Genomic DNA, 17,314 nt, shown 5'->3' with positions numbered 1-17,314 from the left:
TACCCAGGGCTCAGCTCCCCTGTCCCCTAGAATGATAAGCCCAGATGTAAATATGACCTGAAGGCCCCAGGGAAGCTCCCCCTTAGTTTCTTGAACCTTCCCAAGGCTGCAGGGACAAATCACAGACTCGGCCACCTGCTCTACCTCCCTCTCGTTTTCTCAGATTTTTTCTTTTTTCTCTAATTATCCCCAACAGTGTGACTGGTTATCTGTATATGACAGATAACTCTGCCTGGTCGCAATGACTCCATGATAATTTCGTGGAAGCCTCTATCCGTCACCCGCATACCAGTGCATATTATCTGAAATGCTAATATTCATACCGATCAACATAAAACTCTTCTAAATTTACAAATTGTCACCACTCAGCTGATTTAGACTCTGGAGGGCCAGAAATGCCAAAAGTAACCACCAAAAGCTTTAGTCACAGAAGTTGAGATCTCTTCCCTAAGGACGAATTTCTCAGTGGCAGCTGTGTAATCGAATTGAAAAAGGCACACTTAACTTTTACCATTACTATTAAATGACACTACACAGTAGCTGTGAAGTAACACTAGAAATATTTCACTTGTGTCTATAATCGGAACACCAGGAGTACTGAATCTCAGCTATTCCTTACTGACCTGCGATTCTTTGCTCTGGGTTGCAAACACTAGAAACAATGAGTCCTGGGAAGATGGGACGGGATGCTTGCTGTCAAGCAGCTTCCTCCATGGCATCTATCTTAGTTAATCTGCCTTGAATCAGGCTCTAGGCCTCTGTTACACTTGCTTAGAAATCAGATTTCCTCTATTAGCTTAGAATGGATCATTCAATCATTCTCAACTGGACTGATTCCCTGTCAAGCTCATAAGAAACTGATGCCTAAACTATCTTATGAATTCAGAATCGGAAATATCAAGGAAGCCAGCACACCACCTAACTGTAGTGTGAGTACCTAAACTACAGCCAGTGGTTGTTTGATTAATATGGAATGGGCGGCAGCTCATCGAAGGCAGTGTTCTCCACTAAGATATCATGAGCAGTGGTTCTCAAATAAGAAGCGTCAAAACTCATCTGGAGGACCTGTTAAAACCCAGGGTTAAACCCCACCTTCAGAGTTTCTGACTCGGGGCTGGGTTGGGGCTTACATTTCTAAAGAGTTCCCAGGAACCACACCTGGAGAAGCATCAACACAAGGCAGCCTTCTCCGCTATGGGAGCAGGCTTTCTGATGGGACTATCTTAGACCCTTAGGGCTACTGTAACAGAATATTACAGACTTGTGGTTCATTAACAACAGACTACGACTTCTCACTGTTCTGGAGGCTGCGAATCCAAGATCAAAGCACAGGCAGATGTGAGGGTCTGGTGAGACCCGCTTCCTGGTATGCAGATGGCCATCTTTCTGCTGTGTCCTCATATGGTAGAAGTGGCAAGAGGTCCCTTTGGGGTCCCGTTATAAGGGCTCTGATCCCATTCATGTCTTTGCTTTTAGCTGTTTAGTCAGTAAATCATGTCTGATTCTTTGTGACCCCATGGACTGTAGCCCACCATGCTCCTCTGTCTATGGGATTTCCCAGGCAAGAATACTGGAGTGGGTTGCTATTTCCTTCTCTAGGGGATCTTCCTGACCCAGGGATTGAACTCATGTTTCCTGCATTGGCGGGTGGATTCTTTATGGCTGAGCCAGTCAATTCCAAAAGGCTCCACTTCCAAACACCATCACATTGGGAATTAGGTTTCAGTGCATGGACTCTGGCAGGGAGACAAAGCTCTGCTTATAGCAGGGATCTTAGCTCATGTCCCCTGGTGGCTCAGTTGGTAAAGAATCTGCCTGCAGTGCAGGAAACCTGGGTTCATGGGTTGGTAAGAATCCCCTGAAGGAGGGCATCGCAACCCACTCCAGTATTCTTGCCTGGAGAATGCCCATGGACAGAGGAGCCCGGTGGGCTACAGTCCCTGGGATTGCAAAGAGTTGGACACGACTGAGTGATTAACACTTTAGCTTATGTCCGCTGAGAAGCTTTCCTTTCCCAAGACTCAGCTGAACATAACACAGCTTCTCTGATTCTCGTTCTAGCTAGAAAAATCTTCTTCTGAGTAACTCTTTCTTCATATAGATAATTCCTGATAAACCTAGGACATTATGAGTATAGTGCTGGTAAAACTGCGGTTCAGATTCTGACTGAGTGTAGCTTATGATTATTACCTCACTTTACAGTTTCTTTCCTCATCCACTAAAAGGAGACCACTGCTCGCCCTTTTTTGGCTGCACCTTGCGGCTTTGCAGGATCTTTGTTTTGCTCATCAGGGACTGAACCTGGGTCTCCTGCAGTGGAAGCAGGGTGTCCTAAGCACTGGATTCCTAGGGAACTCCCCAATATTGCTTGTCTTACAGAATTTTTTTCTGTGGAAATAAAAACTGGTAGGCCTATTTTAAGATCTGGATGAGATAGTACGTGTGAATCATCTGGCACAATTTCTAGCAAGAAACACTGTACTTTCCCTCCCCACAACCCAGTATCAGTAGACTGGCTTTGCTATGTGGTTGGGGGGTGGACCTGAGATCAGTTCAGTAATAAAAATAAACCTGCTGATACCTGGTCTTGGACTTCCAGGCTCCAGAATCGTGAGGGAATACATTTCTGCTATTTAAGCCATCCAGTCTGTGGTCCTTTGTTGCCATAGTCTGAACTGACTCATAATTCTGCTCACAGAAGGAATGCCTTTAATGTACCTTTTGCATGTGTTCAGTCCTGTCCATTTGATGTTTTGAACTTTTGGAAGTGGTGTGCTGTCTACAGTCACCCTCCTATTAATCTTCTTTGACCTCAATGCTTCTGTCCCTAGTTGGACCATATACATTATTATTGTAAGGGTGCGATCAGGAAATGAAGCATCCACAAGCAACCTCCAGAGGCTGGAGAACAGCCCTGGGCTCAAAGTGTTCTCTGCAGAGGGAACACTGTCTGCGTTCTCTGTTGTAGATGAGTATCTGTTTTAGATGGACTGAAACCAGGCGTAACTGCCCAATATCTGAGAAACTGGGGGAGTGTTCATTTGATCTCTTGGTTTATTAAAAAACGATGGGGAAGCTAAAAAGTCCTAGCAAAGTTGGCAAGGTAACTTCCAATGGAATGCATATGTTATGAAACAAACTACTTGAGTACAAAACCCTTGAAAAGAAACTTTAATATTAAAAAAAAATTCTAAAATACCCAAAGGAAAATTCTAGTCTCAACAAATGACAAGGACTGTACCGCTAGACCACCGCTGCCTTTGGTCTGGCATCTGCAGGAGAGGACGATACACTGAACCAGTTCGGCTTTTAACTTTCAACCTTTCTACAACCTTACTAGAACATGCAGTCTGGCTACTCCATTTGTTTTCAAACAAATCACCTCAATCTGAAAAACGGTCCCTAGGAGAAAATGGATTGAACTAGAATTATTTTAGATGTTTTGGACAGAACTCCATTCTTGCCAAATCTCTTAGTTCTACTAATTTCACAGATGATTTGAGACCTACAGTGTTCTGAAGATGGGTTTTAAGCACTGCCTGTCTTATTTTTAAAAAATGAATCTGTTATTCATCCCCCTCGAATGACAGAGGCATGAGTTCAATGAATATTTCTTTGAAACTCTTCATTAGAGACTCTTAACTTGGGGACAATCAAACACTAACACCTCTAATCAAGTCTCAGGCCATCTGTGAATCAGAAATGTACAAAATACTTTTTTTGTTCCTGGCTTCTTCTGTGTTGTTTTGAAAATCATCTTCTGTGAAGGAAAAAAAAAATTTTTTTAATGTCAAATATAGTTGAAATTTGTTTACATCAGGAAGTATGACCAGGGTCACATGAGCTTTGGTCTTGTTTCTATCCCTCACTGCGATGGATCAGAGAACTTCTCTGTGGCACAGGGCTCGGCAGTGAAGTGTGGATGTGGGGGCATCCGTCCCCCTGGGGGGCACTGGCCACCACACTCTTCCAGGAGCAGGCACAGCATGAAAGCCTGGACCCAACTTTACCAAAATGTCACTAGTCCCAATGTGAAGGTCTGTCTTAAGGCATCCTGCCGGCTTGCATATCATCCTGCCAAATAAAAGAGGTCACCCAGTACTGGAAAGATGAGGCTGAAGCCATGTGGCCTGGAAACAGTGATGTGTGAGCCAGGAAAATAGAAAAGAGGTACAGCAGTTTCTCTGTCAAACACTAGAAGTCATCAACATCAGAACAAATATTTCACTAATATATATCTCATTGAACAGCAGATAGAAAAGCCCTTTATTTTGGCCCAACATCCCCATGGGACAACGACTGTCTCCCAGGGCAATAAGCTCTGGTGTCTCCAGTATGCCAACGCTGATGCTGACAAAGGGAAAAATCTTATTTTCAAGCCTCTTTTGGGAACAATGGAGGCTAATGATATTTGAGAACTGGCGATGCAGTTTGAAGATGAACAATGGAAGCAAACCCAGTGTTCTCTGTGCAGACTGTACACCTGGGGTTTCTACCTGGGACCAGTGGAGGCCGCCCCCATCACCCCAACTCATGGTTTTCCACAGGGTGTGAAGTGACAGCAATCATTCTGCCCACAGTGCCGATGGCAGCCTTGCTGGCTGTCATTGCCAAGTTCTTAGAACCAGAGAACCGAGTCAACACCTTGCCAAAAAGTTTCAAATGTTCTATTTATGGGGGCAAAATACAATACTTTTCTCTACTATGGAGAAGTATGCTAAAATAAATTGAGTTTAAGTTGAGTCTTTAAACTATTTCCATCCCTGAAATATCACTGTGAAACAATTCAACAGGGAGGAGTTAATTTTCAAACATACCTAATGGAACAACAGACTGGTTCCAAATAGGACAAGGAGTACATCAAGGCTGTATATTGTCACCCTGTTTATTTAACTTATATGCAGAGTACATCATGAGAAACGCTGGACTGGAAGAAACACAAGCTGGAATCAAGATTGCCGGGAGAAATATCAATAACCTCAGATATGCAGATGACACCACCCTTATGCAGAAAGTGAAGAGGAACGAAAAAGCCTCTTGATGAAAGTGAAAGTGGAGAGTGAAAAAGTTGGCTTAAAGCTCAACATTCAGAAAATGAAGATCATGGCATCCGGTCCCATCACTTCATGGGAAATAGATGGGGAAACAGTGGAAACAGTGTCAGACTTTATTTTGGGGGGCTTCAAAATCACTGCAGATGGTGAATGCAGCCATGAAATTAAAAGACGCTTACTCCTTGGAAGGAAAGTTATGACCAACCTAGATAGCATATTCAAAAGCAGAGACATTACTTTGCCAACAAAGGTTCGTCTAGTCAAGGCTATGGTTTTTCCAGTGGTCATGTATGGATGTGAGAGTTGGACTGTGAAGAAAGCTGAGCGCCAAAGAATTGATGCTTTTGAACTGTGGTGTTGGAGAAGACTCTTGAGAGTCCCTTGGACTGCAAGGAGATCCAACCAGTCCATTCTGAAGGAGATCAGCCCTGGGATTTCTTTGGGAGGAATGATGCTGAAGCTGAAACTCCAGTACTTTGGCCACCTCATGCGAAGAGTTGACTCATTGGAAAAGACTCTGATGCTGGGAGGGATTGGGGGCAAGAGGAGAAGGGGACGATAAAGGATGAGATGGCTGGATGGCATCACTGACCCGATGGACGTGAGTCTGAGTGAACTCCAGGAGTTGGTGTTGGACAGGGAGGCCTGGCGTGCTGTGATTCATGGGGTCGCAAAGAGTCAGACATGACTGAGCGACTGATATGATCTGATCTGATCTGAAACAGTACAGTCGGAAATAGAGTATTATTCAGCTGTGAAAAGGAGATCCAACCAGTCCATCCTAAAGGAAATCAGTCCTGGGTGTTCATTGGAAGGACTGATGTTGAAGATGAAACTCCAATATTTTGGCCACCTGATGCAAAGAGCTGACTCATTTGAAAAGACTCTTATGTTGGGAAAGATTGAAGGCAGGAGGAGAAGGGGACGACAAAGGATGAGATGGTTGGATGGCATCACAGACTCGATGGACATGAGTTTGGGTAAACTCTGGGAGTTGGTGATGGACAGGGAGGCCTGGTGTGCTGCGGTTCATGGGACACAACTGAGCGACTGAACTGAACTGAATAGGAATGGAGTGCTGATATATTGCATGACAGATGAACTAGAAAGAATACTAGGCTACAGGAAAGAAACTAAACACAACAAGTCACATATTATATGATTCTCTTTATATAGGGCCTGTAGAATGGGGAAACCCAGAGACAGAAAGTAGACCAGTGGTTACCAGAATCTGGGCTTCCCTGGTGGTTCAGCTGGTAAAGAATCTGCCTGTGATGCAGGAGACCCAGGTTCAATTCCTGGGTCAGGAAAATCCCCTGGAGAAGGAAATGACAACCCACTCTAGTATTTTAACCTGGGAAATCCCATGGACAGAGGAGCCTGGCAGGCTACAGTCCATGCGGTTGCAAAGAGTGGGACACAACTGAGTGACTAACACTTTTGTTCTTTCTATCAGAGGCTAGGGAGAGAGGAAAATGAGGAATGATTGCTCAGAGAGTACAGGGCACTCTTCTAGGGTAATGAAAACGCACTGGGAATAGACAGAGATGACATCACTGTTCATGTGCTAAACATCACAGAATAGTACATTTTAAAATGGTAAATTTTATGTTATATGAATTTTAACTCAATATTTTAAAAAGAATATATTTGGCCACATGAATTGTGCACAGCTTTTCTTTCAAGGCTCTCTAGTTATGAGTACGGATGCTGCTGACTGGTGGCTGGCCTCTTCTCTTTTTTGTGTCTTCTGTGACAGACAGTAAAAACCCCCACAAGCTAGAGATCATAGTCTGGAACACAGAAGACACTCAATTCTGTAAAGGAAAAAAGAAAAGACTCTCTAATCCTTTTGGTCAAGCTATACATGACTCCATGTGGGCAGGAGGCAAAAAGCACTAAGTAGGAAAAGTTTTAGCACCAGAGAAAGAGATTACACTAACCTCAAACCCAATGATTTCCCTTACAGAGAAATTTAAGGGGTCCTGGAAACCTCAAGGAATTCATCTGAAAACATTTCTGCCCAGACATCGCTGAAATTTAGACAGAGGTTCATATTCTTTTTCTTGCCGACAGAATCACTAATGTTCAACTTGCAGAGATGACCTCATTGATCGGGGAAACAGAGGAAGTGTCTTGGCATGAATTTAATTTGAACACTCTTGGCAAGTCAGCTTGTTGACCAGATTCTGGAAAAGTCCTGGCCACTCTGACTGTATCTGCTACCTCATGCCTAGGTAAGGCAGTGTATTTTGCCACTAAAATTAAAAAACTGAATTGACTGAGTGTCAGAGAAGAGGTTACCCACTTCAGTGTTCTTGCCTGGAGAATCCCAGGGACGGGGGAGCCTGGTGGGCTGCCGTCTATGGGGTCACACAGAGTTGGACATGACTGAAGTGACTTAGCAGCAGCAGCAGCAGCAGAGAAGAGGTTACAATGCATTCCCATTCCACAATTTTAACTACTTATTCAAGCTAAAGAATAGCAGGCTTCTCAATATAAACTTCTAAGCTAAAATCAGGTCTTTTGTTTCATTTGCACAATTTTTCATCTTTCTATTTTCATTAATTTTTACATTCAAAAAAGGAAAGAAAATAGGGACAACTCTTTGCAAAGATAATATTTCTCTTCTATGAAAAGAAATGCTGGAGAAGGGATAGGCTACCCACGCCAGTATTCTTGGAATTCCCTTGTGGCTCAGCTGGTAAAGAATCCGCCTGCAATGTGGGAGACCTGGGTTCAGTTCCTGGGTTGGGAAGATCCCCTAGAGAAGGGAATGGCCACCCACTCCAGTATTTTGGCCTGGAGAAGTCCATGGACTGTAAAGTCTATGGGGTCGCAAAGAGTCGGACACAACTGAGTGACTTGTACTTTCACCATGAAAAGAAAACCAACTTTCAGTACAATAAATATAAATTGTGTATCCTAATGATACAACTTCTGTGACTACCAAGTACTCTGATTTCTCCCCTGCCCTCAATGTCCCACTTTTCTGATGTTTTTGGATTAGGGGAGGGACAGCTATGAAATTCTGAGGCAAAGAGACCCCACAAATCCTGACAAAGAGCACGGCCTCTGCCTCCAGCTCCCCATGAGACCTTGAGCCCTCAGTTTCCCTCCTGGGAATTCCGCGATTTGAGAATTCAAACTGAGGACTCAAGCTTCCGACCCTTGCAGATTTCTGAATACACTATGCAGCTTCATAGCTCCATTACTGTGTTTGTGGTAATACACCCTTCTAGAATATTCTCCCCACTTCTCTTTGCTCGCCTGACCCATAATCCTTCCTTAAGGCTTAGTCAAGGTGTCATCAACTCAGGAGCCTTGCCCAAATTCCATGAACAGGCTCCGAGAGCACCCTGGCCATCTGCCTGTCTTATCTACCATCACATTGAAGTGACCAGGATAGGGGTCTATCTCCTTTACCAGATAAATAGAAAAAGGAAAGCAGTAACTTTACAAAAGTGGAGAAACCAGACGCCACCTTACCCAAGTCACCAGCGCAATGGCGCCAGTAATGGGGAAAGCAGAAACCCGACCCTCCTCGTGATACAATGCACTGAAAAGGGCGCGGCGTCTCTTCTGTGCTGCCTCTGCCCCAAACGGGCAACTCAGTGTGACGATGGGGAAACGCCGGGCAAATCCAAATTGAGGGACATCTGACAAAATAAACGGTCCGTCTTTAAAAATGTAAAGGTCGTCAAAGACAAAGAAAGACTGAGGAACTCTTCTAGATTAAGGAGACGGAAGGACATGAAAACTAAATGCAGTGTGGTTCTGAATTAGATCCTGGAGCAGGAAATAAAAAACATTTTTCTTCTCTTGCTATAAAAGACATCAGTAGGAAAACTGGAAAAATTTGAAAGGCTTGTAGGTCAGCCAATCATACTTTTTCAATGTCAATTTCCTGCCGTGTGACTGTAAAAGGCAATAGCCATCTTCTCATTAGAAAATACACACTTAAGTATTGTTAGCAACTTACTGAACTGGCTCAGAGAAAAACAATCATAAAGACAGGGTGAGAGAACACAGTACAGCACTCACAATAAAATGTTAGCGTTTGAGAAACTGATGAAATTATATGAACATTCTTTCTACTATTTTTGCAACTCTCCCCTAAGTCTTAAATTATATCAAGGTAAGCTGAAAACATTTTACAGTACAAAAACCTAAAGAAAACTTTCCTTTTAGATGAGAAGAATAAAACACGGGATTAGAAAAGTACATGCTATTAATACATTGAGGGTTGATGAGAAAATCTGCAGTAATTACTTTTAAAGTGAAATCAGTGGTTACACAGAGTGTTAATTGGAAGTTGGCACAATTCCAGGTCACTGACACTATCTCCCAAATTAACCCAACAAACTGGACAGCAGAGCAGTAAAAGATAGTTTCTTTGTAGTGTAATCATGAATGAGAAGCAAGAACACCACACAAAAAATGCTGTGCTATCCACCTACTTTACAAATAAATATTCTTCTCACAGGCTTTACAAAGTAAAAACCCCATCTCTGCTTTAAAGGCAACCATCCTACAATTACCCTACCAAATATAAGGGACAATGCGTTGTACCACGATTACAACTCGTATACCTTCTGGATGCTCTCTGCCAGCAGCGGTACCAACTCTCCAGGGCTGGTCATTGCAGACAGTTAGCATTTTCTATCACAAGATGAGCTGTACTAGCTACTGGGCTGTGAAACAGAAGAGTGAGGCATCGTGTCCGCCGTCTGCAGGTTCACCCTGATGTTTGGGGTAGGTGCACCTGCAGAGCTAAGTCGTGGGACCAGAGAGGGATGCAGGTGGGAACTGCCAGGAGTCACATGGGAGCACTCTGCAAACACCCCACGAAGGGAAAGGAATCCATTCATTGGCCCAGCCCCAGAAGACAGACTTCAACCCAACACAAGGAAACGATTTCCAGTGGAGCTCCCCCACAACAGAATGGGTGGCCTTGCAAAGCAGGGAGCCGTTCACCACTGAATATATTCAAATATACCTGAGATCTCCTCTTCAAATACTCCAAGGATAGAAATTCTTATGTCACGTAGGTTAGATCTAGGAACACTGAAGGTCAGGTTTCTCAGGCTGGCCTCTACCCACCATGTCATAGCACCCCTCTCCCGGCGGTGTGAAAGTCAAGACCGTCTCCAGACATTGCCACATGTCCTCAGGGTAAAACTGTCCCTGGCCGAGGCACCCCTTAGAGCAAACTGCTCTGAGTCTGTGTGTTAAGAAAATGAAATATTCTTAAATATTCTTAAATATACAGAATTTCAGAGGAAAGCGCCTACGGGAGTCAGACGAAGACTAACATAGAGAAGATAAGACTTGTGGTAAGCCTTGGAGTAAAAGAATTCCGCTGCAGGGCAGAGGTAGCAGTGAGCTTTCCCGGACAGGGATGCTACGATTCAGGTGTGGAAGAGCCAGGAGAGAAAAGCCTGTCATGGGATCATTAGGAGGCCAGCTGACCAAGCAGAAACGTTCAGCAGCAGGTAAGGCTAGAAGTATCTGTAATGTCGTTTTTCAGTCACTCAGTTGTGTCCGACTCGGCAGGCTTCCCTGTCCTTCACTATCTCCAGGAGTTTGCTCAAACTTGTGTTCACTGAGTCGATGATGCCATCCAACCATCTCATCCTCTGTCGTCCCCTTCTCCTTCTGCCCTCAATCTTTCCTAGGATCAGGGTCTTTTCCAATGAGTTGGTTCCTCACATCAGGTGGCCAAAATAGTGGAGTTTCAGCTTCAGCGTCAGTCCTTTCAATGAATACTCAGTGTTGATTTCCTTTAGGACTGACTGGTTTGATCTCCTTGCAGTCCAAGAGATTCTCAAGAGTCTTTTCCAGCGCTGCAGGTCAAAAGCATCAACGCTGTAATGCACAGAAGGAATTTCAAATCTAGACTCAAGGTTGCCTAGGTTGGCATCTTGAGCTATCCACCTCTCAGGAAAGTTCATGTTGAATGCCGTCCTGGAAGAGTCAATGTTCTGGGAGAAGGATGGGGTGCTGGAGAGTCAAGCTTCGCATCGTATTACCTACTTCTCTTTCAGAAACCTTTCACGTTTGCTTTCTTATCTGCCATTGCTCTCTACAGCTGGATGGCTCAGAGCTGACTCTCATCCTAAAGTCCACTTTGATTCCAAACTCCTTAACTATCCCTTAGGATTTGGGAGGGACATGTACACACTGCTGTATTTAAAATGGAGAACCAACAGAGACCTACCTACAGCACAGGGAATGCTGCTCAATGCGATGTGGCAGCCTGGCTGGGAGGGGAGTCTGGGGGAGAATGGACACGTGTGTAGGCATGGCTGAGTCGCTTTGCTGTGCACTGAAACTATGACAGCATTGCTAACTGGCTGTACTCCAATATAAAATAGAGCCGTTTTTAACAATGGGAGGAAAAAAAATAAAGTCTACTTTAAAGAAAAACTGAAAGCCACCAAGTGGGGGTGGAGGGCTGGGGAGGAGAATAGCAGTCGCCAGGCGCAGGACTGCCTAAAAGATGGAAGAACGTTAACATCCCGTGATACTCAAGCCACACTCATGCCAAGAAGGCTGGGGTATGCACAGGTGTGGATGACCACTTCTTCAGTCTTTATTTGGGCTGGTTCTATATACCCAGACTGGGACCACAAGGTCTTTCTCAAGGGCTTTCTCAAGTCACCCTGGGAGTGTGAGACCCCTGGGGTCGGGTTCCTGAAACCACGCCCACAGAGTTCACAGACACCGAAGGCTCACAGGGACTCGAGCTTGTCTTGCAGAGCAGTAGACAGCAGAACAGGTTCTTAAAACCCCTCTGCTTGTAAACTGCCTTTGCTGAAAACACTTGCTTTATTTTTTCTTTCTTTTTCCCTCCTCTCTTTGATTGCATACCTTCCCAGCTTCAGGAAGCCCAGTTGTTCTACAGGAACCTGGATTCACTTCACCTCTCCCCATGCCTAAGACCACCCTGCTTATCCCATAAATATCCCACCTCTTCGCATTTGGGGCTTTCTAGGTGGCGCTAGAGGTAAAGAACCCTCCTGCCAATGCAGGAGACATAAGAGATGTGGGTTCAATCCCTGGGTCAGGAAGATCCCCTGGAGGAGGGCATGGCCACCCACTCCAGTAGTCTTGCCTGTGAATCCCATGGAGAGAGGAGCCTGGCGGGCTACAGTCCATGGAGTCACGAGGGAAGTGGATCTGAGACTTGCTCTCCCATCTTTTCGCTTGGCTGCCTTGTGAATTAGCTCTTTCTGGGCTGCCAACCTGGGCGTCTCAGCGTTTGGCTTGCTGTGTGTCAGGTAAACCCACCTGCCTTGATAACAGTATCTGTAAGGGTGGCGGATTTGATCAAGGTGAGCGTTAGCCTTAAGAAGCCCAGTTCCCCTCTCGGTCTGTGGCTCAAATGTACTGAGAAAGGCTCCGTTCAGAGGAGCTGATGGGATCCTGAAGGCTCTAAAAGGGCCATTTCCGGTCGACCGGCTCCGGACAGGCGCTGGCTGACGGTGTGGCAGGGCTGGTACCCACCCTGTGTCCAGCCACGCGTGAGGCCTCTGGACATCCCAGAAGGCCAGGTGGGCCCCCCACCGTGGTCAGAAGTTCAAGGGGGCAGTCCTAGGGCCACTTCTGTTGTGCCCTCTGCCACGTGGGCCAGCAGACACCCTTCCACCGACTCCACTCTTCTTTGCAGTCTAGAAAAAGGACAGTCAACTGGAGCAGTTACCGCGGAGAAGCAAACGGCTGACTTTTCGTTAAGAAACATATCAGACCACCACCTCTCCAAGCAAATGAACCTCTTTTTCAGTGATTCTTCTCCTACGTTCCGAAAAGCTTCTGAAACGGGACCTCCAGCTGACCTCTGCTGGGTTCTTCGATGGCTGCTGCTTCCACATCTCTGGCATCATCTACAGCTTCCACTTTGTCTCTTGGGGGACGGGGGCGGGGGTGGGGGATGGAAAGCCGCCGGACTCACCTTTACGTGGACTCACAGTCACTAAAACCATTTTATTAAAAAAAAAAAACAGGAAAAGATACCAAAATATTTACATTTGGAGGTGATTTAAAATAAAAAGCATTACAAATGCAAATGGGTTTGTACAAACGGAGAGCTTTCAATCCGGGCCTCCCCGCTGAGCCAGCCGATAAACAGCAGCATCTTCTGCCAAGCATCTCGCATTAAATGGAGGCGCTTTCTCGAGGGCTAAGAAAAAGTTATTAAGAGCGTGAGCTCTGGCCATCATTGCACAATTCAGGTAACCTCTATCCCAAGGGCGACACTTTGCAGCTGTCTGCAGTGAGTCAGTACTCGCCTTTCAGACTTTTTTTAATTCTTTTTTTATTTTTCTTCTATTTCGGTAAATTATCCTTTACATTTTTGCCTGTGACTGGAGGCATGAGAACAAAGTTTGGCTCTGCTTCTTGTTGCTGTGAATAGCTGTCTGCTTTTTAAAGGGCAGAGATGGCAATAGCTGAGTCACATGATGTTAACTCATTGCGATTACAAGTTACAAAATGATGGACAGATATGGCGCGCGCACACAAAACCGGCCTCCATGCCACGTCAAAGGTGACGGCAAACATCACTTTTCAGATGGAATTTAGTGGTTATGATGATAATTCAGTCTCATGACGTACATTTCCTTGCCCTAGAACGAGCAATATTTGCTCACTAAGAATACAAAAAATACCCATCGCAAGCAAGAGTGGCAATTTTTTCAAGTTGTCTGAGATTGTATATCAAAATAGGATCCCCTGACCAGCATTATCAGTGAGAACTTGGAAAGACCGATTTGTGGGCCTCACCCTACCTATAAAGAACCAGGGATTCTCAGGTGGGCCCAGCTGTCCAAGCTCTAACAAGCTCTCCAGGTGATTCTGTTGTACACAAGCCCAGGTTTGTAGTGACTCAGAGGGTCTGGCCCCTAACAACCTGGGCTCTCTCCGTCTCACTTCCACACCAGTAAAACTGAGATAAGGACAGTAACCCATCTTACAGCAGTGCTCCAAGGAATAAAGTAGTTAATAACTATAAAACGTTTACAGTGATTGCCTGGGGCTGGCACTGGGACCAGGAATTAGCTGCAAACGGGCAGAAAGGAACTTCGGGTGATGGAAATCTAAAAACTAGGCTGTGGTGACGGCTGCACGACTCTATAAATTCACTACAATTCAGTACCTTGTAACTCACAGGTGTAAATGTTATTGTCTGTAGAGAGTACTTCAAAAGAAACGTTAACATGTTTAGAAGAGTGCCTAGTTTAAAGTAATCAGATGATGGTTCTCATCACTGTAGCCATTCAAACAGACTTATCAAATGATACAGGTTCCAAAAGGCACTAATCTCCCTTCAAAGTGGGAGGGTCTTATTGCCTTATTGTCTTGAGTGGGACCTGTACTGCTGTTGTCTGGGACTGACTCAAAAAGTAAAGCAGGCCTGTGGCAGTCCTTCTTCTTATAAAGACTTTTACAGATGGATAAAATGATAGTAATATCACAGAAATAGCAAACTGACATGTAACCAATCCCTTTTATATTATTCCATAGACACTACTTTCCTTTTGAAGAAAAGTTGGATTTTTGCTCTAATTCATAATTGCTGTCTCTATTCCAATAAGCAATGACTTATCGTAAATGTATTGACTACGACATAGACAAGAGAAGCGATGGAAGACAAAATACAGGAAGAGACAGAGGAGGCCTTGGATAGAACATGAGAAAACAACCACATTTTAGGGTCAGAACTACATACAAGTGGGTACTGGATGGTATTTATTGACTTGGTTGACAGTTGACAAGCTGACTTTTCCCCGAGCCCTGCGTTGCTAGAAAACAGAAAGAGTTACAGAATCCTCCACCCGTGTCTGATAAATGGCTAAGGCAAGGAGCCACTCTCCCTTCCCGTGAGTCAGGCAAAACTCAACATCCACTCTGCCTTGTGGATCCCACCAGACTCTCAACGCCCCCTGAGTACCTGGCCCTACACAACATGGGCCCTCCCTTTCCTTTGAGACATTCCTCATTGATAACCTTATCAGTAACCTCTCCCTTTTACAACTGCCTACACAAAATTATCTTCTTGATTGTCCAGTGCATTTTGTTTTGACACAAAAAACATAATGAACAAGTTTGGCTGGCCTTTCTACTCATTCTTGGTTAACACTGTTAGTTGATAAGATGTCTTACAATATTTTAAAATATATACACATATGCGCACACATACATATACCTATATTCGATTTTTAATGGGCTTCCCAGATGGTGCTAGTGGTAAAGAGCCCGCCTGCCAATGCAGGAGATACAAGAGATGCAGGTTCAATTCCTGGGTTGGGAAGATCCCCTGGAGGAGGAAATGGCAACCCACTCCAGAATTCTTGCCCGGAGAATCCCATGGACAGAGGAGCCTGGCAAGCGATAGTTCATAGGGTCGCAAAGAGTTGGACATGACTGAAGCGACTTAACACATATACATTTACCTATATTAAATTTTTAATTTCATGTATTAACACTAGTGGTACAAAACAGAGAGTGCACACATAACTACCTACAATTAATTATCTAGGGCAGAGATGGGCATGCTTTTTCTATAAAGGGCCAGATAGATAGTAAATGGGAGGAGGCAATGGCACCCCACTCCAGTACTGTTGCCTGGAAAATCCCATGGACGGAGGAGCCTGGTGGGCTGCAGTCCATGGGGTCGCTAAGAGTCAGGCACGACTGAGCGACTTCTTTCACTTTCCACTTTCACGCATTGGAGAAGGAAATGGCAACCCACTCCAGTGTTCTTGCCTGGAGAATCCCAGGGACGGGGGAGCCTGGTGGGCTGCAGTCCATGGGGTAGCACAGAGTCGGACACGACTGAAGCGACTTAGCAGCAGCAGCAGCAGCAGATAGTAAATATTTTAGGCTTTGCGTGTCATAACTAAGCTCTTGCCACAATGTGAAAGCAGCCACAAAGAAAACATATATGAATGGCTGTGACTGTGTTCCAATAAAACTTTATTCACAAAAGTAAGTGGGGAGGCTGTCCGTTGCCCCTGATCTGGAGCAGTGCCTCCCAAAGGTATCTCAAGGAACACTACCTTTTAGGGCTTGTTAATAGGTGTGTGAAAAAAATTAAATATGGGGATAAGGAAGTCACCTGTGTAAAAGAGATTTGGGAAAATCTGGGGAACAGGCCTCTTTACTATGGTACTTCTCGACTTAGAAATACTAATGTACACTGTGAATCTCCAAGAGAGACCCCACGCAAAACTTCAAAATCTCAAGTCCGAGTTATTATTTCTTAAAAGTATTCTTAAAAATCTACAGAATTATTAGTAAGGCTATATGATATATATTTTAAGTACTAATTATAGTTTAAATACCTACATATTTGAAACATTTCAATGTGTTATATATAATTCCATTCTATAATATATAATTCCTACAGAGGACGGGATAGTTGGATGGACATGAGTTTGAGCAGCCTCCCAGAGACAGTGAAGAACAGGGAAGGCTGGCATGCTGCAGTCCACGGGGTTGCAGTCGGACACAACTTAGTAACTCAACAACAGCTTATAGCAGTATAATATAGAGAACGTAGGTTATTCTAACTGAGACAAGCCCTTCTAAGTCCTACTACTGTATCACCCATAAGATTACAGTTTTATGGGGGGGTTGGGGATTTTTCTGTTTATCTGTTTATTTTTGATGGGAAAGGGATCTCCTCTCTAATCACTGGAGTTTCAGCTATTATTTCTGTTCTCAGTTTTCTCTGCCATCCTGCTTCCTTCAAGTCCTAATTTAAAAGGTCCCAAGGTAGCATCTCTGATGTTTTCTACAAAACTAGTTTTAGTAAAGGCTAATACACACCTAGTGAATAAAAGGATTCAGTGGTCAAAATAAGTTTGAGAAATACTACATTCCATATTTCCTCTTAGAGAGTCAAAATGAATATCAGTTTAATAACGACTGAGAAGTCCTGAAGTAAAAGAAAAAACATTATTTAATTGAACCCAGCACTTCCCAAATTTATCTGAAATAGAATACCTTTTTTTGGAGTGCTACTACTATTTACATTGCTTGGTAAAAACTGTCCTACACACCCAGATCAGCAAAATGAAATTCTGAGAATTCTAGAATATGTAAGAGGCGATAAAGTCATGAACTTAATGACACCTCAACCAGCAATTCTCAAGTTTTTTTCCCAATTATTCCCAGTGGGGGAAAAAATCCATGGTGAAGTACTTCCAGAAACCTGGAGTGTTACTATATTAAAGAAATGTGGTTTTCTCCTTTTA

At 44.2% G+C, this 17,314-nt stretch overlaps 1 protein-coding gene across 2 annotated transcripts in view; it reads right to left on the bottom strand.

The window, feature by feature from the left end:
• PCCA (propionyl-CoA carboxylase subunit alpha) overlaps positions 1-17,314 on the bottom strand; it is a 363,730-nt gene that overhangs the window by 28,744 nt on the left and 317,672 nt on the right. Inside the window, exon 22 of one of the 2 annotated variants that reach the window (XM_055542947.1) lies at positions 13,084-13,236. The exons of the other annotated variant lie outside the window; for it this stretch is intronic. Within the exon in view, the coding sequence (XP_055398922.1) occupies positions 13,111-13,236 (126 nt within the window). The 3' untranslated portion in view covers positions 13,084-13,110. Of the gene's footprint in view, positions 1-13,083; positions 13,237-17,314 lie in introns of those variants that run through there. 2 annotated transcript variants of the gene reach the window in all.

This window comes from Bubalus kerabau, chromosome 12 (assembly GCF_029407905.1).
Source record: "Bubalus kerabau isolate K-KA32 ecotype Philippines breed swamp buffalo chromosome 12, PCC_UOA_SB_1v2, whole genome shotgun sequence".
Taxonomy (NCBI): Eukaryota; Metazoa; Chordata; class Mammalia; order Artiodactyla; family Bovidae; genus Bubalus; species Bubalus kerabau.
The sequence above is the reverse complement of the archived record's forward strand: the minus strand, read 5'-3'. Positions and strand labels throughout refer to the sequence as shown.